General features: G+C 65.4%; 2 protein-coding genes across 2 annotated transcripts in view; one reads left to right on the plus strand and one right to left on the minus strand.

Moving 5' to 3' along the window:
- Positions 1 to 2,852, minus strand: part of JAK3 (Janus kinase 3) — a 23,606-nt gene extending 20,754 nt beyond the window's left edge. The window contains 3 exon segments of the mRNA XM_086862921.1: positions 1 to 119; positions 1,071 to 1,268; positions 2,769 to 2,852. Of these exon segments, the coding sequence (XP_086719047.1) occupies positions 1 to 119; positions 1,071 to 1,260 (309 nt within the window). The 5' untranslated portion in view covers positions 1,261 to 1,268; positions 2,769 to 2,852.
- Positions 2,853 to 4,301: 1,449 nt separating this feature from the next.
- SLC5A5 (solute carrier family 5 member 5) lies at positions 4,302 to 21,464 on the plus strand. The gene is made up of 14 exons (XM_086862967.1): positions 4,302 to 4,919; positions 6,269 to 6,334; positions 8,250 to 8,301; positions 8,570 to 8,637; positions 9,390 to 9,544; positions 11,229 to 11,369; positions 12,520 to 12,649; positions 13,532 to 13,620; positions 13,708 to 13,820; positions 14,743 to 14,813; positions 16,551 to 16,637; positions 19,103 to 19,290; positions 20,038 to 20,141; positions 21,191 to 21,464. The coding sequence occupies exons 1-14, from the start codon at positions 4,563 to 4,565 to the stop codon at positions 21,388 to 21,390; spliced, it is 1,821 nt and encodes a 606-aa protein (XP_086719093.1). The 5' UTR covers positions 4,302 to 4,562; the 3' UTR covers positions 21,391 to 21,464.
- Positions 21,465 to 21,811: the final 347 nt, after the last annotated feature.

Genomic DNA, 21,811 nt, shown 5'->3' on the forward strand with positions numbered 1-21,811 from the left:
CCTGTACACCACGACCTGGCTGCGGGATTCATCCACGGTGAACAGGTGGTTCGGGGGGAACCAGCAGCTCAGGTCCTCCGTGGCCAGGGCGAAGAGCGGGTGGCACACGGGCAGAACGCCTGGGGAGCCAGGGGGGGCTGGCACCGCGGCCCAGGGGCACAGAGAGCCCGGGGCCACCGCTGGATCTGCTGTCCAGGGGCCCTGTGCCTGCTCACAGCTGGAGCCCAAAGCCACAGCTGGGACCCCAAGGCTTTGGTTGGTGGCCCAAGGCCACATCTGGCACCCAAACCCCACAGCTGGCATTCGGGAGGGTGAGCACAGGGCCCCGAGGGCAGAACCGGGACCCCAAAGCTGCAGCCAGGACCCCAAAGCCAGAGCTGGAATCCAGACCCCACTGCCAGGATTCCCCACTGAGGATGAGCACGGGACTCCGTAGCCACATCCAGAACTCCATCCTCAGATCCAGAACCCCATACCCGCCCCCAGAACCTCCCATTCCTGCCGCCAGAACCCCATTCCTGCTCCCAGAACCCCATACCCGCCCCCAGAACCCCATTCCTGCTCCCAGAACCCCATACCCGCCCCCAGAACCCCATACCTGCCCCCAGAACCCCATTCCTGCCCCCAGAACCCCATTCCTGCTCCCAGAACCCCATTCCTGCCCCCAGAACCCCATTCCTGCCCCCAGAACCCCATACCCGCCCCCAGAACCTCATACCCGCCCCCAGAACCCCATACCCGCCCCCAGAACCCCCCATTCCTGCCCCCAGAACCCCCCATTCCTGCCCCCAGGACCCCCCATTCCTGACCCCAGGACCCCATTCCTGACCCCAGAACCCCATACCCGCCCCCAGGACCCCATTCCTGACCCCAGAACCCCATTCCTGCCCCCAGAACCCCATTCCTGCTCCCAGAACCCCATTCCCACATCCAGGATCAGGTTCTCGCACCCAGAACCCCCCACATTCCCACACCCAGGACCCCACTCCCGCCCCCAGGACCCCACTCCAGCCCCCAGGACCCCCCATTCCCGCCCCCAGGACCCCCGAGGCGCGGCCCCCGTTGCTGACCGCAGGCTTTGGCAGCTCTCACGCAGAGCTCCTCGGCCGTGTAGCGGCCGCAGGTGAAGCTGAGCGAGCCGGGCCCGCGGCCGGGGCCGGGCCGGTGGTACAGGAGCACCTGCAGGGCTCCGCTCTCGCCCGAGGAGAGGCTGCAGGAGCGGGCCCCGATCAGCGGCGTCTGCTCGCCCAGCGGGGCCATGGAGGGAGCTGCAAGGAGAGGAGGGCTCGCAGTGACCCCCTTGTCCCGCTCCTGCCCTTCCCTCATCGTCCTCCCCGCGGTGGAGGAGGGAAGGGAAACTGAGGCACGCGGTTGGATATCCCTCCCCACTCTCCCAGCCTGTCACGGTGTGAGCAGGGAGGACGCGGCTCCGTCCCTGCTCCATCCCCTGCTCCATCCCAACTCCATCCCAGCTCCATCCCTGCTCCATCCCTGCTCCATCCCCCATCCCAGCTCCATCCCAACTCCATCCCAGCTCCATCCCAGCTCCATCCCGGCTCCATCCCAACTCCATCCCTGCTCCATCCCTGCTCCATCCCAACTCCATCCCTGCTCCATCCCTGCTCCATCCCTGCTCCATCCCAACTCCATCCCAGCTCCATCCCTGCTCCATCCCTGCTCCATCCCAGCTCCATCCCAACTCCATCCCAGCTCCATCCCTGCTCCATCCCTGCTCCATCCCAGCTCCATCCCAACTCCATCCCAGCTCCATCCCAGCTCCATCCCTGCTCCATCCCTGCTCCATCCCTGCTCCATCCCTGCTCCATCCCTGCTCCATCCCTGCTCCATCCCTGCTCCATCCCAACTCCATCCCTGCTCCATCCCTGCTCCATCCCTGCTCCATCCCTGCTCCATCCCTGCTCCATCCCAACTCCATCCCAACTCCATCCCAGCTCCATCCCTGCTCCATCCCTGCTCCATCCCAACTCCATCCCTGCTCCATCCCAGCTCCATCCCTGCTCCATCCCTGCTCCATCCCTGCTCCATCCCAACTCCATCCCAACTCCATCCCAGCTCCATCCCTGCTCCATCCCTGCTCCATCCCAACTCCATCCCTGCTCCATCCCAGCTCCATCCCTGCTCCATCCCTGCTCCATCCCTGCTCCATCCCAACTCCATCCCTGCTCCGTCCCTGCTCCATCCCTGCTCCATCCCAACTCCATCCCTGCTCCGTCCCTGCTCCATCCCTGCTCCATCCCTGCTCCATCCCAGCTCCATCCCTGCTCCATCCCTGCTCCATCCCTGCTCCATCCCAACTCCATCCCTGCTCCATCCCAACTCCATCCCTGCTCCGTCCCTGCTCCATCCCTGCTCCATCCCAACTCCATCCCAACTCCATCCCTGCTCCATCCCTGCTCCGTCCCTGCTCCATCCCTGCTCCATCCCTGCTCCATCCCAACTCCATCCCTGCTCCATCCCTGCTCCGTCCCGGTTCCATCCCCGGCTCCATCCCAGCTCCATCCCTGCTCCATCCCTGCTCCATCCCAACTCCATCCCTGCTCCATCCCTGCTCCATCCCTGCTCCATCCCTGCTCCATCCCAACTCCATCCCTGCTCCGTCCCTGCTCCATCCCTGCTCCATCCCAACTCCATCCCTGCTCCGTCCCTGCTCCATCCCTGCTCCATCCCTGCTCCATCCCTGCTCCGTCCCGGTTTCATCCCGGCTCCATCCGGGCTCCATCCCGGCACCCCCGGAGCCCCCCCGGTACCTCTGCCGTGCCGGGGGTCTCGCTGCGGGCCTGGTGAGGGGGTCCCGGGCGTGCTGCGCTCCAAGTCGGGGTTCTGGGGGTGCGTAGGTGGCTGCGAGCGAAGGAAAGAGAGATAAAAAAATCCCCCGGCTGACTTCCTTCCTGCCCGAGGCCTCCTGGGCGTGCGGCTTCCTGGCAGGGGAGGGGGGACAGAACGCGACACCCCAAGGTGCAGCCACCGGGGTGTTGGGAGGGTGAAGGGCTGAACAGCTGGGCACCCCCGGTACCCCTCTGAGCATCCCCGGTACCCCCGGTACCCATATGAGCACCCCCAGTACCCCTCTGGCACCGCCGGTACCCCTCTGAGTATCCCCCGGTACCCCTCTAAGCATCCCCGGTACCCCTCTGGCACCCCCGGTACCCCTCTGGGCACCCCCGGTACCCCCGGTACCCCTCTAAGCATCCCCGGTACCCCTCTGGCACCCCTGGTATCCCTCTGGACCTCCTCGGTGCCCCTCTGGGCACCCCCGGTACCCCTCTGGCATCCCCGGTACCACTCTGGCACCCCAGTACCCCTCTGAGCATCCCCGGTACCCCTCTGGCACCCCTGGTATCCCTCTGGTACCCCCGGTACCCCTCTGGACATCCTCGGTACCCCTCTGGCACCCCTGGTATCCCTCTGGCACCCCCGGTACCCCTCTGAGCACCCCCGGTACCCCTCTGAGCATCCCTGGTACCCCTCTGAGCACCCCCGGTACCCCTCTGGCACCCCCGGTACCCGTCTGAGCACACCCGGTATCTCTCTGGCACCCCCGGTACCCCTCTGAGCATCCCCGGTACCCCTCTGGACATCTTCGGTACACCTCCGAGCATCCCCGGTACCCCCGGTACCCGTCTGAGCACCCCCGGTACCTCTCTGGGCACCCCCGGTACCCCCGGTACCCCTCTGGGCACTCCGGGGACGGGGCGGTGGTGACATCTCAGAGGGGACGGTGACCCCATGGAGGTGACCTGGAGGGGACGGTGACCTCTCTGGTCACTGAGGAGGTGACAGTGCCCTTGTGGTGGTGCTGTGTAGGGGACAGTGACCCTGCAGTGCCACCTGGGAGGGGACACATCCCCCGTGGCCCCTGGAGGATCCCTTCGGGCCCGGAGCTCCGCGGCACCGCAGGGGTTACGGCCGCGGCCGCCCACAGCTCCGGCCACCCCAGCGAGGTTCCCTCCCCGAGCCCCCCGAGCCCCCCGAGCCCCCCGAGCCCCCCGAGCCCCCCCCGCAGCGGCTCCAGGCACTGCCGGCCCCCCAAAACCCCCCCCGAGGAGCCCTCGCGGGGACCCCCGGGCAGCCCCGGCCGGGCTCGGTCCAGCCGGTCCGTCCCGCTCTGCTCCTCCTGCCGAGAGCTTTCCACGAGCTTTGTTGTTCTTTCCCCTCGGCTGGAGATAAATTCGGCTCCGCCGGAGGCTCTGCCCCTCCTTCTTCGTGCTGCTTTGGGGAGGGGTCGCTGCCTCCCCCCTCCCCTCCCCTCCCTCCCTCCGTGTCCCTGAGGGTGCCGAAGCTTCCCCGGAGCGGATCAGGTGGAATCCCCCGGCCAAATTCTGCCTGTTCCTGCTGGGACTCTGCCCTTCCGCACCCCCTGGCACGGCCCCAGCCTGGGACGGGCGCGGAGGGCCCGGGGTGAGGCACAAAAACCCCGCTCCCCTCTCCAGCTTCCCCCTCGGCGCTCCCGCTCCGAGGAACCTTCCCTCCCTCGGCTTCTCCCCTCTCCAAACCCCCGCCCTCCGCAGCTGCCCGCTTCTGGGGGGGTTCTGGAAGCCACCATGCGGGCACCCCGCGAGGCGCGGGACCTCACCTTCAGCCCGTGGGATTACGGGGTGTTCGCGCTGATGCTGCTCATCTCCACGGCCATCGGGCTCTTCCACGGGCTGGCTAAAGGCGGCCAGAAAACCTCGGAGGATTTTTTCACGGGCGGCCGGAGGATGTCGGCGCTGCCCGTGGGGCTCTCGCTGTCCGCCAGTTTCATGTCGGCCGTGCAGGTTTTGGGGGTGCCGGCCGAGGCTTTCCGCTACGGGGCCAAATTCCTGTGGATGTGCGGGGCGCAGCTCATCAACAGCGCGCTCACGGCGCTGCTCTTCCTGCCCGTCTTCTACCGCCTGGGGCTCACCAGCACCTACGAGGTGGGCGAGGGTCTTGGGGGGTCCCCAAGAGGCGTTGCCGCCCCCCCCCGCTGCAGGGTGGGCACGGCGGAGTGAGGGACCCCCCCAGTTCTGCGGGGTGCGGAGGGTGATGCTCCTGTCCCGGGGTGCTGGGGGGTCACTGAGTTCCCCCCCAGACCCGCGGGACCCCGCTCCCCCTGTCCCGGGGTGCTGGGGGGTCACTGAGTCCTCCCCACAACCCTTCGGGGCCCTGCCCGGGGGTGCTGGGGGGGTCACTGTGTCCTCCCCCAGACCTGCGGGACCCCGATCCTTTAGTCCCGGGGTGCTGGGGGGTCACTGAGTCCTCCCCCAGACCCGCGGGACCCCGCTCCCCCTGTCCCGGGGTGCCGGGGGGTCACTGAGTCCTCCCCACAACCCCTCGGGGACCTGTCCCGGGGTGCTGGGGGGGTCACTGTGTCCTCCCCACAACCCCGCTGGACCCTGTCCTGTGGTTCTGGGGGGTCACTGAGTCCTTTCCAGCCCCGTGGGACCCTGTCCCGGGGTGCTGGGGGGGTCACTGAGTTCCCCCCCAGACCAGCGGAACCCTCCCCTGGGGTGCTGGGGGGTCACTGTGTCCTCCCCCCAACCCCGCAGGACCCCGCTCCCCCTGTCCCGGGGTGCTGGGGGGTCACTGAGTCCTCCCCCAGACCCGCTCCCCCTGTCCCGGGGTGCCGGGGGGGGTCACTGTCCGCCCCCAACCCCTCGGGACCCTGCCCTGTGGTTCTGGGGGGTCACTGAGTCCTCCCCCCAACCCCACAGGACCCCGCTCCCCCTGACCCGAGGTTTTTTGGGGTCACCGTGTCCCCCCCCCAGCCCCACAGGTCCTCGTTCCTCCTATCCCGAGGTTTTTTGGGGTCACCGTGTCCCTCCCAGTCCCACAGGACCCCGCTCCCCCTGTCCCGAGGTTTTTTTGGGGTCACCGTGTCTCCCCCAGTCCCACAGGACCCCGCTCCCCCTGTCCCGAGGTTTTTGGGGTCACCGTGTCCCCCCCCAGTCCCACAGGACCCCGCTCCCCCTGTCCCGAGGTTTTTGGGGTCACCGTGTCCCCCCCAGCCCCACAGGACCCCGCTCCCCCTGTCCCGAGGTTTTTTTGGGGGTCACCGTGTCCCCCCCCAGTCCCACAGGACCCCGCTCCCCCTGTCCCGAGGTTTTTTTGGGGTCACCGTGTCCCCCCCAGCCCCGCGGGGTGCGGACCCCAGCCCCGGCTGTTTGGGGTCGGTGCCAGCCCCTGTCACCCCCTGCCCGGGGTTTTGGGGTGTCACCGCTGTCACCCCCCCGTTTGAGGGGTCCCTCGGGGCTGTCCCCAGCGCGCTCCTCTGTCCTTGTCGCAGTACCTGGAGCGGCGCTTCAGCCGGAGCGTGCGGCTGTGCGGGACCGTGCAGTACGTGCTGGCCACGGTGCGTGTCGGGGCTTGGGGACACCGGGGGACACCGGGGGACAGCGGGGGACAGCGGGGGACAGCGGGGGACACCGGGGGACAGCGGGGGACAGCGGGGGGAGACCGCAGGGACATCGGGGGACACCGGGGGACACCGGGGGGATATCGGGGGACATCGGGGAGGCATCGCAGGGACACCGGGGGACATCGGGGGACATCGGGGGACACCGGGGGACATCGGGGGACACCGGGGGGATATCGGGGGGACATCGGGGGGACATCGGGGGACATGGGGGACACCGGGGGGACATCGGGGGACATGGGGGGGACATCGGGAGGATATCGGGGGACATGGGGGGGACATCGGGGGGATATCGGGGGACATCGGGGGACATCGCAGGGACACCGGGGGGACATGGGGGGACATCGGGGGACACCGGGGGACACCGGGGGGATATCGGGGGGACATCGGGGGGATATCGGGGGGACATCGGGGGACATGGGGGGACACCGGGGGACATCGGGGGACATGGGGGGGACATCGGGGGGATATCGGGGGACACCGGGGGACATCGGGGGGACATCGGGGGGACACCGGGGGACATCACGGGGACATCGGGGGCACACTTCGGGGACATCGCAGGGACACCTCGGGGACACCTCGGGGACATTTCGGGGACACGGCGGGGACAGCTCGGGGATATCTTGGGGACATCGCGGGGACACGGCGGGGACATTTCGGGGACACGGCGGGGAGCCCGGAGCGGCGCTGCCCCGTGTTTTGCCTGGCTCGCAGCGAGCGGAGCGCGGCGGGAGCGCTGTTTGCACTGAAAACCGCCGTGTTTGCTCAGCGCTGTCACCCCCCGTGTCACCCCCGTGTCACCCCCCCGTGTCACCTCCTGTGTCACCCCCTGTGTCACCCCCGCCGTGTTTGCTCAGCGCTGTCACCCCCCGTGTCACCCCCCCGTGTCACCTCCTGTGTCACCCCCTGTGTCACCCCCGCCGTGTTTGCTCAGCGCTGTCACCCCCCGTGTCACCCCCCCGTGTCACCTCCTGTGTCACCCCCTGTGTCACCCCCGCCGTGTTTGCTCAGCGCTGTCACCCCCCGTGTCACCCCCCCGTGTCACCTCCTGTGTCACCCCCTGTGTCACCCCCGCCGTGTTTGCTCAGCGCTGTCACCCCGCCGTGTCACCCCCGTGTCAGCCCCGCCGTGTCACCCCCTGTGTCACCCCCTGTGTCACCCACCGTGTCACCCCCCCTGTGTCACCCCCCCTGTGTCACCTCCTGTGTCACCCCCCCTGTGTCACCCCCGCCGTGTTTGCTCAGCGCTGTCACCCCGCCGTGTCACCCCCGTGTCAGCCCCGCCGTGTCACCCCCTGTGTCACCCCCTGTGTCACCCACTGTGTCACCCCCCCTGTGTCACCCCCGCCGTGTTTGCTCAGCGCTGTCACCCCCCGTGTCACCCCCGTGTCACCCACCGTGTCACCCCCCCTGTGTCACCCCCCCTGTGTCACCCCCCGTGTCACCCCCGTGTCACCCACCGTGTCACCTCCTGTGTCACCCCCCCTGTGTCACCTCCCGTGTCACCCCCGCCGTGTTTGCTCAGCGCTGTCACCCCGCCGTGTCACCCCCGTGTCACCCCCGTGTCAGCCCCGCCGTGTCACCCCCTGTGTCACCCCCCGTGTCACCCACAGTGTCACCTCCCGTGTCACCCCCCGTGTCACCCCCGTGTCACCTCCCGTGTCACCCCCTGTGTCACCCCCGTGTCACCCCCTGTGTCACCTCCCGTGTCACCCCCCGTGTCACCCCCCCTGTGTCACCCCCGTGTCACCCCCTGTGTCACCTCCCGTGTCACCCCCCGTGTCACCCCCTGTGTCACCCCCGCCGTGTCACCCCCGCCGTGTCACCCCTCTGACCCCCCGTGTCCCCCCCAGATGCTCTACACCGGGATCGTCATCTACGCGCCCGCCCTGATCCTGAACCAAGGTGTGCTGGCTCTGGGGGGCTGTCCCTGTCCCTGTCCCTGTCCCCATCCCTGTCCCTGTCCCTGTCCCCATCCCTGTCCCTGTCCCTGTCCCTGTCCCTGTCCCTGTCCCTGTCCCCTGTCCCCATCCCTGTCCCTGTCCCTGTCCCTGTCCCTGTCCCCATCCCTGTCCCTGTCCCTGTCCCTGTCCCTGTCCCCATCCCTGTCCCTGTCCCTGTGCCTGTCCCTGTCCCCCCCAGGTGACAATTGCCAGCTTTCCCTCTCCTCCAGTCACCGGGCTGGACATTTGGGCGTCGCTGCTGTCCACGGGGGCCATCTGCACCTTCTACACCGCCCTGGTGAGTGCGGGAGGGATGGGGGGTCCTGGGGGTGTCCCTGCGGGGGTTCCGGGGTGTCCCGGGCTGTCCCGGGGGTCTCGGTGTGTCCCGGGGGTGTCCCGGGGTGTCCCGGGGGTCTCGGTGTGTCCCGGGGGTGTCCCGAGGTGTCCCGGGGGTGTCCCTGGGGGTGTCCCTGGGGGGGTTCCGGGGTGTCCCGGGGGTCTCGGTGTGTCCCGGGGGTGTCCCGAGGTGTCCCGGGGGTGTCCCGAGGTGTCCCGGGGGTGTTCTGGGAGTGTTCCGGGATGTCCCGGGACGTCTCATGGTGTCCTGGGGGTGTCTCGAGGTGTCCCAGGCGATGTCCCGAGGTGCTCCGGGTGTCCTGGTGTGTCCCGGGGGATGTCCCGGGGTGTCCCGGGTGATGTTCCCTGATGTCCCGGGTGTCCCGGGTGCTGTCCCGGGTGTCCCGGGTGATGTCCCGGGTGTCCCGGGTGTCCCGGGTGATGTCCCGGGTGTCCCGGGTGATGTCCCCTGATGTCCCCTGATGTCCCGGGTGTCCCGGGTGCTGTCCCCTGATGTCCCGGGTGTCCCGGGTGCTGTCCCCTGATGTCCCGGGTGTCCCGGGTGATGTCCCGGTGTGTCCCGGGTGTCCCGGGTGATGTCCCGGGTGTCCCGGGTGCTGTCCCCTGATGTCCCGGGTGTCCCGGGTGCTGTCCCGGGTGTCCCGGGTGGTGTCCCGGGTGTCCCCGCGCTCACCCCGGCTCGCTGTGCCCCAGGGCGGGATGAAGGCTGTCATCTGGACCGACGTGTTCCAGGTGCTCGTGATGCTCTCGGGCTTTGTGGCCGTGGCCATTCGCGGGGTGCTGCTGCTGGGGGGCCCCGCCGAGGTGCTGAGCATCGCCGCCAACGGCTCCAGGGTCAACTTCGCCGAGTGAGACCCCCCCCCAGCCCCGCGGGACCCCCCGGGCCTGCCCCGGGCTGCTGGGGGGCCACTGTGTCCCCCCCGAGCCCTCTGTCCCTGCTCCGGGGGTCACTGTGTCCCCCCCGAGCCCTCTGTCCCTGCTGGGGGGTCACTGTGTCCCCCCCGAGCCTTCTGTCCCTGCTCCGGGGGTCACTGTGTCCCCCCGAGTCCTCTGTCCCTGCTGGGGGGTCACTGTGTCCCCCCCGAGCCCTCTGTCCCTGCTCCAGGGGTCACTGTGTCCCCCAAACCCGCCGTGTTCGGACCCCTCTCACCCCTGCCCTGGCTTTTGGGGTCACTCCCGGACCCTCTCTCTCGGCTCTGGGGTCACCCCCAATCCCTCTCCCCCTGTCTGGGGTCACCCCCATACCCTGCCCCAGCTCTGGGGTCACCCCCAGCCCCTCTCCCAGTCCTGGGGTCACTCCCGGACCCTCTCGCGGTTCTGGGGTCACTCCCGGACCCTCTCCCCCTGTCTGGGGTCACTCCCAGCCCCTCCCCAGTTCTGGGATCACCCCCAATCCCTCTCCCCATGTTAAGGGGTCACCCCCATACCCTGCCCCAGCTCTGGGGTCACTCTCAGCCCCTCTCTCCCAGTCCTGGGGTCACTCCCAGCCCCCCTGCCCCTGGCTTGCGAGCTGTGGGGTCACTTCCACCCTCGCTCTCGGTTCTGGAGTCACCCCCAGCCGCTCTCCCCCTGTCTGGGGTCACCCCCAGCCTCTCTCCCCCTGTCTGGGGTCACCCCCAGCCCCTCTCCCCCGGCTCTGGGGTCACCCCCAACCCCTCTCCCCCGGCTCTGGGGTCACCCCCAGCCCCTCTCCCCCTGTCTGGGGTCACCCCCAACCCCTCTCCCCATGTTAAGGGGTCACCCCCATACCCTGCCCCAGTTCTGGGGTCACCCCCAGCCCCTCTCCCCCTGTCTGGGGTCACCCCCAACCCCTCTCCCCATGTTAAGGGGTCACCCCCATACCCTGCCCCAGTTCTGGGGTCACCCCCAGCCCCTCTCCCCCTGTCTGGGGTCACCCCCAGCCGCTCTCCCCCGGCTCTGGGGTCACCCCCAGCCGCTCTCCCCCTGTCTGGGGTCACCCCCAGCCCCTCTCCCCCGGCTCTGGGGTCACCCCCAGCCCCTCTTCCCATGTTAAGGGGTCACCCCCAGCCCCTCCCCAGTTCTGGGGTCACCCCCAGCCCCTCTCCCCCTGTCTGGGGTCACTCCCAGCCCCTCTCCCCCAGCTCTGGGGTTACCCCCAGCCCCTCCCCAGTTCTGGGGTCACTCCCGGACCCTCTCCCCCAGTCCTGGGGTCACCCCCAGCCCCTCTCCCCCTGTCTGGGGTCACCCCCAGCCCCTCTCCCCCACCTCTGGGGTCACCCCCAGCCGCTCTCCTCTGGCTCTGGGGTCACCCCCAGCCCCTCCCCAGTTCTGGGGTCACCCCCAGCCGCTCTCCCCCTGTCTGGGGTCACCCCCAGCCCCTCCCCAGTTCTGGGGTCACCCCCAGCCCCTCTCCCCCTGTCTGGGGTCACCCCCAGCCCCTCCCCCTGTCTGGGGTCACCCCCAGCCGCTCTCCCCCGGCTCTGGGGTCACCCCCAGCCCCTCTCCCCCGGCTCTGGGGTCACCCCCAGCCGCTCTCCCCCGGCTCTGGGGTCACCCCCAGCCGCTCCCCAGTTTCAGCCCGGACCCCCGGAGCCGCTACACGGTGTGGTCGTTCCTGCTGGGCGGGAGCCTGCTCTGGCTCTCCATGTACGGCGTGAACCAGGCCCAGGTGCAGCGCTACGTGGCCTGCAGGACCGAGAGGGAGGCCAAGATGTGAGTCCGGGGCTGCTCGGGGTCCCGGGATGCCGGGAAATGCCGGCTCGGGGGCTCGCAGCGCTCAGGGGATGCGCTGGGCCGGGCTCTGTCCTCTCGGTGTCCTTGTGTGGCTCCAGCGCCCTGCAAGGACCTGGCGCAGCCTCTGCAAGGACCCTGCACTGACCGGACACCCCCACACGGACCCTGCAAGGACCCTGCACTGACCGGACAACCCCACACGGACCCTGCAAGGACCTTGGACTGACTGGACACCCCCACACGGACCCCGGACTGACCGGACAACCCCACACGGACCCTGCAAGGACCTTGGACTGACCGGACACCCCCAAACAGACCCTGCAAGGACCCTGCACTGATTGGACATCTCCAAACGGACTCTGCAAGGACCTTGGACTGACCCGACAACACCACACGGGCCCTGCAAGGACCTTGGACTGACTGGACCCCCCCACACGGACTCTGGACTGACCTGAAACCCCCACACGGATCCTGCAAGGACCCTGGACTGACCTGAAACCCCTGCCCAGACCCTACACAAATCCTGCAAGGACCTCGCACACCTTTATGGACCCTGCAGTCACCTGAAACCCTACACAGACCCTGCAAGGACCCTGCCCAGACCCTGCAAGGACCCTACACAGACCCTACACAGACCCTACACAGACCCTACACAGACCCTGCAAGGACCCTGCCCAGACCCTACACAGACCCTGCAAGGACCCTGCCCAGACCCTACACAGACCCTGCAAGGACCCTGCAAGGACCCCGCACCCTTTTCCCGACCCTGCCTTGACCCGGCAGCCCTAACCAGACCCTGCAAGGACCTCGCACCCCTTTATGGACCCTGAACTCACCTGAAACCCCCGCCCAGACCCTGCAAGGACCCTGCCCAGACCCTACACAGACCCTGCAAGGACCCTACAAGGACCCTGCCCAGACCCTACACAGACCCTGCAAGGACCTCGCACCCCTTTCCGACCCCCGCACCCACCTGACCCCTCTGCAAGGACCCGACCCCGCCCCTACGCGGGCCGAGCCCCCCTTTACCCCCCTGCGGGGACCCTGGCTGAGCTCCGCGTGGAGCCTCAGGGTCCTGGCGCTCCCTGCCAGGACCTGGCAGGTCGCTGTGACCCCGCTGACCCCGCAGGGCTCTGCTGGTCAATCAAGTGGGGCTGTTCTGCATCGTGGCCAGCGCCGTGGCCTGCGGGCTCGTCATGTTCGCGATCTATCGCGACTGTGACCCGCTCCTGGCCGGAGCCATCGCGGCCCCCGACCAGGTACGGCCCCCCCGGAACCCCCCCGGGCCGCAGAGGGGTCCCGGGCCCCCCGGAACCCCCCCGGGCCGCAGAGGGGTCCCGGGCCGCTCAGGGACCCCCGGGGTTGTGGGTAAGAGGGGGTTCAGGGGGTTTTTGGGGTCCTGATCCCTTCCAGGACCTCCCAGGGTTGTGGGTAAGAGGGGGTTTGGGGTCTCTCGGGATCCTGATCCCTTCCAGGACCTCCCAGGGTTGTAGGTAAAAAGGGGTTTGGGGTTTTTGGGGTTCTGATCCCTTCCAGGACCTCTCAGGGTTGTGGGTAAAAAGGGGTTTGGGGTCTCTCGGGGTCCTGATCCCTTCCAGGACCTCTCAAATAGCGGGGTCACATCCAGGGTTGGGATTTTTGGGGACCTGATCCCTTCCAGGACCTCGCAGGGTTGTGGGTAAGAGGGGGTTCAGGGGGTTTTTGGGGTCCTGATCCCTTCCAGGACCTCTCAAATAGCAAGGTCACATCCAGGTTTGGGGTCTCTCGGGGTCCTGATCCCTTCCAGGACCTCCCAGGGGCACAGAGGGGGGTTTGGGGTCTCCGGGGGTCCTGTCCCTTCCAAGACCCCTCGAGCAGCGGGTTCTCGGGGGTTTTTGGGGTCCCCTGAGGTGCTGCCCCACCCCATCACCCCCGGAACAATGGGACTGGAGTTTGGGGGGTTCCAGGGGGTTTTTGGGGTCCCCTGAGGTGCTGCCCCACCCCATCACCCCCGGAACAATGGGACTGGAGTTTGGGGGGTTCCAGGGGGTTTTTGGGGTCCCCTGAGGTGCTGCCCCACCCCATCACCCCCGGAACAATGGGACTGGAGTTTGGGGGGTTCCCGGGGGTTTTTGGGGTCCCGTGACCCCCCGGCCCCGCAGTACATGCCCTACCTGGTGCTGGACATCTTCGAGGGCACGCCGGGGGTGCCGGGGCTGTTCCTGGCCTGCGCCTACAGCGGGACCCTCAGGTGAGGAGGGGTCCCCACCCCGCGGGGCAGGGGGGGTGTCACCCCACGAGCCCCCCGGGGGGGCTGACGGGGTCACCCCGCGCCCAGCACGGCCTCCACCTCCATCAACGCCATGGCCGCCGTCACCGTCGAGGACCTGGTGAAGCCGCGGCTGCCGGCGCTGTCCCCGCGGAGGCTGACGCTCATCTCCAAGGGGCTCTGTGAGTGACGGGGCGGGGGGCACCCCAAAGGGGGTGTGGGACCCCAAAAGGGATGTGGGACCCCAAAGGGGATGGGGATCCCAAAGGGGATGGGGATCCCAAAGGGATGTGGGACCCCAAAGGGGATGGGGATCCCAAAGGGGATGGGGATCCCAAAGGGGGTGTGGGACCCCAAAGGGGATGGGGATCCCAAAGGGGGTGTGGGACCCCAAAGGGGTGTGGGACCCCAAAGGGTGTGGGATCCCAAAGGGATGTGGGGTTCCAAAGGGGAGGGGGGGTCCCAAAGGGGTGTGGGACCCCAAAGGGGGTGTGGGATCCCAGAGGAATGTGGGACCCCAAAGGGATGTGGAGTTCCAAAGGGGTGGGGGGCACCCCAAAGGGGGTGTGGGATCCCAAAGGGGGTGTGGGACCCCAAAGGGGATGGGGATCCCAAAGGGGTGTGGGATCCCAAAGGGGCTGTGGGACCCCAAAAGGGTGTGAGACCCCAAAGGGGTGTGGGACCCCAAAGGGGGTGTGGACCCCAAAGGGGATGGGGACCCCAAAGGGATGTGGGACCCCAAAAGGGTGTGGGACCCCAAAAGGGTGTGGGACCCCAAAAGGGTATGGGACCCCAAAGGGGATGAAGACCCCAAAGGGGATGGGGATCCCAAAGGGGATGGGGATCCCAAAGGGGATGGGGATCCCAAAGGGGTGTGGGACCTCATGGGGGTGTGGGATCTCAAAGGGGTGTGGGGTCCTAAAGGGGTGTGGGGTTCCAAAGGGGAGGGGGGACCCCAAAGGGGTGTGGGACCCCAAAGGGAATGTGCCAGGCTGTGCCATCCCATCCCTCCCATGGATCCCATCCCATGGATCCCATGGATCCCATCCCATCCCTTGGATCCCATCCCATGGATCCCGTGGATCCCATCCCATATTCCCGCAGCTCTCACCTACGGCACCTCGTGCATCACCGTGGCCGCTCTGTCCTCGCTGCTGGGAGGGGGGGTCCTGCAGGTGAGAGCCCCCCGAGACCCCAAATCCCCTCCCTAGGCTGCCCCCAAAATAACCCCAAAATAACCCCAAATAACTCCAAAATAATCCCAAATAACCCCAAATAAACCCCAAATAAACCCAAATAAACCCAAAAAACCCCCAAATAAACCCAAAAAAACCCCAAAATAACCCCAAATAACCCCAAAATTACCCCAAAATAACCCCAAAATAACCCCAAAATAACCCCAAAATAACCCCAAATAAACCCAAAATAACCCCCCAAAAAACCCAAATAAACCCAAAATAACCCCAAATAACCCCAAAATAACCCAAAATAACCCCAAAATAACCCCAAATAACCCCAAATAACACAGAATAACCCCAACCCCCCTGGGTGTCAGTGCCCATCCGAGCGGGGACACAGAGGGGACACGGCCACGCTCTGGTGGCACCCAGAGAGGTCTCGAGGAGGGAATTGGGGCAGAGCCAGGAACTCCTGGAGCTCTCCCTGACCCCAAAACCCCGCTAAAAACACAAATAAAACCCTTAAAAACGCCCAAAAGCACAAAAAAAACCCCAAACCCCCCTGGGTGTCAGTGCCCGTCCAAGCGGGGACACAGAGGGGACACAGAGAGGACACAGAGGGGACACGGCCACGCTCTGGAGAGCCCTCGAGGATGTTTGGGGCAGCGCCAGGAACCTCCTGGAGCTCTCCCTGACCCCAAAAATCCCCTAAAAACCCCCAAAACCCTGCTAAACCCCAAAAAAAAACCCCCAAAAAACCCAAAACCCCCCAAAAAACCCCAAAACCCTGCTAAAACCCAAAAAAAACCCCCAAAAAACCCCCAAACCCTGCTAAAACCCCAAACAAACCCCAAAACCCCCCTGTGCTGTCAGTGCCCATCGAAGTGGGGACACAGAGGGGACACGGCCACGCTCTGGTGACACCCAGAGAGCTCTCGAGGAGGGAATTGGGGCAGAGCCAGGAACTCCTGGAGCTGTCCCTGACCCCAAAAATCCCCTACAAACCCCCAGACACTGTTAAAAACCCCAAATAAACCCCAAACAAACCCCAAATAAACCCCAAATAAACCCCAAATAAACCCCAAACAAACCCCAAATAAACCCCAAACAAACCCCAAACAAACCCCAAACAAACCCCAAATAAACCCCAAACAAACCCCAAACAAACCCCAAATAAACCCCAAACAAACCCCAAACAAACCCCAAACAAACCCCAAACAAACCCCAAATAAACCCCAAACAAACCCCAAACAAACCCCAAATAAACCCCAAATAAACCCCAAACAAACCCCAAATAAACCCCAAACAAACCCCAAACAAACCCCAAACAAACCCCAAATAAACCCCAAACAAACCCCAAACAAACCCCAAACAAACCCCAAACAAACCCCAAATAAACCCCAAATAAACCCCAAACAAACCCCAAACAAACCCCAAACAAACCCCAAATAAACCCCAAACAAACCCCAAACAAACCCCAAATAAACCCCAAATAAACCCCAAATAAACCCCAAATAAACCCCAAACAAACCCCAAACAAACCCCAAACAAACCCCAAATAAACCCCAAATAAACCCCAAACAAACCCCAAATAAACCCCAAACAAACCCCAAACAAACCCCAAACAAACCCCAAACAAACCCCAAATAAACCCCAAACAAACCCCAAACAAACCCCAAATAAACCCCAAATAAACCCCAAATAAACCCCAAACAAACCCCAAATCCCGGCCAGGGCTCGTTCACGGTCATGGGGGTGATCAGCGGGCCCCTGCTGGGCGCCTTCGTCCTGGGGATGTTCCTGCCCCGCTGCGGCACCGCCGTGAGAGCCGGATTGGGGTGCGGGGTGCGGGGTGCGGGGTGCGGGGTTTGGGGTTTGGGATTGGGGTTTGGGGTGCGGGGTGAGGGGTGCGGGGTTTGGGATTGGGGTTTGGGGTGCGGGATGAGGGGTGCGGGGTTTGGGATTGGGGTTTGGGGTGCGGGGTGCGGGGTGCGGGGTTTGGGGATTGGGGTTTGGGATTGGGGTTTGGGGTTTGGGGTGAAAGGTTTGGGATTGGGGTTTGGGGTGCGGGGTTTGGGGTTTGGGATTGGGGTTTGGGGTGCGGGGTGCGGGGTGCGGGGTTTGGGATTGGGGTTTGGGGTGCGGGGTGCGGGGTGCGGGGTTTGGGATTGGGGTTTGGGATTGGGGTGAGGGGTTTGGGATTTGGGATTGGGGATTGGGGTTTGGGGTGCGGGGTGAGGGGTTTGGGATTGGGGTTTGGGGTTTGGGATTGGGGTTTGGGGTGCGGGGTTTGGGGTGCAGGGTTTGGGGTTTGGGATTGGGGTTTGGGATTGGGGTTTGGGGTTTGGGATTGGGGTTTGGGGTGCGGGGTTTGGGGTGCGGGGTGCGGGGTTTGGGATTGGGGTGAGGGGTTTGGGATTGGGGTTTGGGGTGCGGGGTGCGGGATTGGGGTGAGGGGTTTGGGATTTGGGATTGGGATGAAAGGTTTGGGATTGGGGTGCAGGGATTGGGGTTTGGGGTGCGGGGTGAGGGGTTTGGGGTGTGGGGTGAGGGGTTTGGGATTGGGGTTTGGGATTGGGGTTTGGGGTGCGGGGTTTGGGATTGGGGTGAGGGGTTTGGGATTGGGGTTTGGGGTTTGGGGTGAGGGGTGCGGGGTGAGGGGTTTGGGGTGAGGGGTTTGGGATTTGGGATTGGGGTGAGGGGTTTGGGGATTGGGGATTGGGGATTGGGGATTGGGGTTTGGGGTGCGGGGTGAGGGGTGCGGGGTTTGGGGTGCGGGGTGAGGGGTTTGGGATTGGGGTCAGGAGTTTGGGATTGGGGTTTGGGGTGTGGGGTGAGGGGTTCGGGGTTCGGGGTTCGGGGTTTGGGATTGGGGTTTTGGGATTGGGGTGCAGGGTTTGGGGTTTGGGGTGCAGGGTTTGGGGTGCAGGGTTTGGGGATTGGGGATTGGGGTTTGGGATTGGGGTGCAGGGTTTGGGGTTTGGGGTGCAGGGTTTGGGGATTGGGGTGAGGGGTGAGGGGTTTGGGGTTTGGGGTGAAAGGTTTGGGATTGGGGTTTGGGGTGCAGGGTTTGGGATTGGGGTTTGGGGGTTTGGGGTTTGGGGTTTGGGGTTTGGGGTTTGGGATTGGGGTTTGGGGTGTGGGGTGAGGGGTTTGGGATTGGGGTTTGGGGTTTGGGGATTGGGGTTTGGGGATTGGGGTTTGGGGTGTGGGATTTGGGGTTGAGGGTTTGGGGTTTGGGTTTGGGTTTGGGGTTTGGGGTTTGGGGTGCAGGGTTGGGATTGGGATTGAGGTTGGGTTTGGGGTTGGGGGTTTGAGGTTTGGGGTTTGGGATTTGGATTTGGGATTTGGGGTTTGGGGGGGTCTGAGTTTTGGAGTTTGGGGTTTGGGGGCTTTGGGGGCTTTGGGGTTTGGGATTTTGGGAATTTGGGGAGGGGGTTTGGGGTCCTGCTGTTCTGCAGCACAGCTGGGAGCGGGGGGCCAGAGGGGATTTGGGGACGGGGAGGATTCTGGGGAGGGGAATTTTGGGATTTGGGAATTTTGGGATTTGGGGATTTTGGGGAATTTGGGGAATTTGGGGATTTGGGGATTTTGGGGATTTTGGGGATTTTGGGGATTTTGGGGATTTTGGGGATTTGGGAACAGGAGGGTTTTGGGGCGGGGGGTTCTGCCATCCAGCACAGCCACGGGGATATTTGGGATTTTTGTGGGGGGTGTCCACAGCTCCTCCCTGTCCTGCTGACCCCCCTGTCCCTGTCCTATCCCTGTCCCTGCTCCTGCTCCTGTCCCTGTCCCTGTCCCTGTCCCTGTCCCTGCCCCTGCTCCTGTCCCTGTCCCTGTCCCTGCCCCTGTCCCTGTCCCTGTCCCTGTCCCATCCCTGTCCCTGTCCCTGTCCCTGTCCCTGTCCCATCCCTGTCCCTGTCCCATCCCTGTCCCTGTCCCTGTCCCTGTCCCTGTCCCTGTCCCTGTCCCATCCCTGTCCCTGTCCCATCCCTGTCCCTGTCCCTGTCCCTGTCCCTGTCCCCGTCCCCGTCCCTGTCCCTGTCCCTGTCCCTGTCCCTGTCCCTGTCCCCGTCCCTGTCCCTGTCCCTGTCCCCATCCCTGTCCGTCCCTGTCCCTGTCCCTGTCCCTGTCCCTGTCCCTGTCCCTGTCCCTGTCCCTGTCCCCGTCCCTGTCCCTGTCCCTGTCCCCATCCCTGTCCGTCCCTGTCCCTGTCCCTGTCCCTGTCCCTGTCCCTGTCCCTGTCCCTGTCCCCGTCCCTGTCCCTGTCCCTGTCGCTGTCCCAGGGGGTGCTGGCGGGTCTGGCCCTGGGCCTGTCGCTGTCCCTGTGGGTGGCCATTGGTGCCACCCTGTACCCGCCCAGCGCGGCCACCATGGGGGTGCTGCCAACCTCGGGGGCGCTGTGTCCCCCCCGCAACGTCACCAGCGCCACCAGCGCCACCCACGGCACCGCCCTGGCCCCCGAGCCGCTGCGGTGAGCGGGGTGGGGACAGCGGGGATGGCCCTGTCCCCTTGGGGTGGCACCTCCCTGTCCCTGTCCCCTGTGATGTCACACCCCTGTCCCCGCTGGCTGTGACGTCACACCTCTGTCCCTGTTTGTTATGACATCACACTGCTGTCCCCATGCCCTGTGACATCACGCAGTGTCCCCTCTCCCATGACGTCACGTGGTGTCCCCATGCCCTGTGATGTCACGTGGTGTCCCCTCTCCCATGACGTCATGTGGTGTCCCCATGCCCTGTGATATCGCACGGTGTCCCCTCTCCCACGATGTCACGTGGTGTCCCCATTGCCTGTGACGTCACGCGGTGTACCCATGGCTGTGATGTCACGCGGTGTCCCTGTGGCTGTGACATCACTTGGTGTCTCCTCTCCCGTGACGTCACTCGGTGTCCCCTCTCCCATGACGTCACTTGTTGTCCCCTCTCCCGTGACGTCACTCAGTGTCCCCTCTCCCATGACGTCATGTGGTGTCCCCATTCCCTGTGACGTCACTTGTTGTCCCCTCTCCCGTGACGTCACTCAGTGTCCCCTCTCCCATGACGTCATGTGGTGTCCCCATTCCCTGTGACGTCACTTGTTGTCCCCTCTCCCGTGACGTCACTCAGTGTCCCCTCTCCCATGACGTCATGTGGTGTCCCCATTCCCTGTGACGTCACTTGGTGTCCCCTCTCCCGTGACGTCACTCGGTGTCCCCGTGCCACCCCCGCTGTCCCCACAGCCCGGCTGTCCTGGGTGAGCTGTACTCCGTGTCCTACCTGTACTACGGAGCCCTGGGGACCCTGGGCACGCTGGGGACAGGCGTCCTGCTCAGCCTCCTGCCAGGTGACACTCGCCCTGTCACCCTGACACCCTGTCACCCTGACACTGTCACCCTGACACCCTGTCATTGTCACACTGTCACCCTGACACCCTGTCACCCTGACACCCTGTCACCGTCACCCTGACACCGTCACCCTGACACCCTGACACCCTGACACCGTCACCCTGACACCCTGACACCCTGACACCGTCACCCTGACACCCTGACACCCTGACACCCTGTCATTGTCACACTGTCACCCTGACACCCTGACACCCTGACACCCTGACACCCTGACACCGTCACCCTGACACTGTCACCCTGACACCCTGACACCGTCACCCTGACACTGTCACCCTGACACCCTGACACCCTGACACTCTGACACTGTCACCCTGACACCGTCACCCTGACACTGTCACCCTGACACCCTGACACTGTCACCCTGACACCCTGACACCCTGTCACCCTGTCACCGTCACCCTGACACCGTCACCCTGACACTCTGACACTGTCACCCTGACACTGTCACCCTGACACCCTGACACCCTGACACCCTGTCATTGTCACCCTGACACTCTGACACTGTCACCCTGTCATTGTCACACTGTCACCCTGTCACCCTGACCCTGTAACCCTGACACCCTGACACTGTCACGCTGACACCCTGACACCCTGACACCCTGTCATTGTCACCCTGTCACCGTCACCCTGACACCCTGACACCCTGACACCCTGTCATTGTCACTCTGTCATTGTCACCCTGACACCCTGACACCCTGTCACCGTCATCCTGTTCACCCTGACACTGTCACCCTGTCACCATCACCCTGTCACTGTCACACTGTCACCGTCACCCTGTCACCCTGACACCCTGTCATTGTCACGCTGTCACCATCACCTTGTCACCATCACCCTGTCACCGTCACCCTGTCACCCCTCCCTGTCACCTTTCTCTTCCCTATTCCTGTCACCTATCCCTGTCATCCTGTCCTTGTCACCCTGTCCTGTCCCCCTGTCCCCGTCGTGTCCCCATGTCCCCCTGTGGTGTCACCGTGTCCCCTCCCAGCAGGGCAGAGCCGCTGTCCCCAGGGCGTGCTGTGGTGGGACATTGTCAGGGCCCCGGCTGTCCCCAAGGGTGACAACACCCGCGGGGACCGGGCCCTGGACACGGCCACCGTCACCCGGGAGCTGCTGGAGCGGCCGGACGGGGAGGGGACACCCCGGTGTGACCCCCCCGAGGGTGGCACTGTCACCGAGAGCGACGTGTAGGGGACATGGGGACAGTGGGGACAGCAGGGTGGGGACAAGGTGCTGGCCCAAATAAAGGAGCTGCTGGTCCTGGATGGAGCCTGTCCTTGAGGGGACAGGGAGGGGACACTGGGGGGACAGGAGGGGACAGGCAGGGGACATTGAGGGGGACAGGAAGGGACACTGGGGGGACATTGAGGGGGACAGGAAGGGACATTGGGGGGACAGGAGGGGACAGGAGGGGACACTGGGGGGACATTGAGGGGGACAGGAAGGGACATTGGGGGGACAGGGAGGGGACAGGCAGGGGACATTGAGGGGGACATTGAGGGGGACACGGCCGCTGTCCCTCAGGTGACATGTCTGGAATGGGGAGGGGTCACGGACAGGTGTGGGGGGAATTTGGGAATCAAGAACTGGCCTGGTGAGCCCCGCCCACCCA

This window comes from Cyanistes caeruleus, chromosome 25, assembly GCF_971803275.1.
Source record: "Cyanistes caeruleus chromosome 25, bCyaCae1.hap1.1, whole genome shotgun sequence".
NCBI lineage: Eukaryota > Metazoa > Chordata > Aves > Passeriformes > Paridae > Cyanistes > Cyanistes caeruleus.

What these genes read in the sequence shown, in the direction of transcription:
- SLC5A5 (XM_086862967.1), top strand. Translation starts at nt 4,563, where the DNA reads ATGCGGGCACCCCGCGAGGCGCGGGACCTCACCTTCAGCCCGTGGGAT. An exon ending in GGCTCACCAGCACCTACGAG is followed by an intron (nt 4,920 to 6,268) that starts GTGGGCGAGGGT and finishes TCCTTGTCGCAG; the next exon opens with TACCTGGAGCGGCGCTTCAG. An exon ending in TGGGAGGGGGGGTCCTGCAG is followed by an intron (nt 14,814 to 16,550) that starts GTGAGAGCCCCC and finishes AATCCCGGCCAG; the next exon opens with GGCTCGTTCACGGTCATGGG.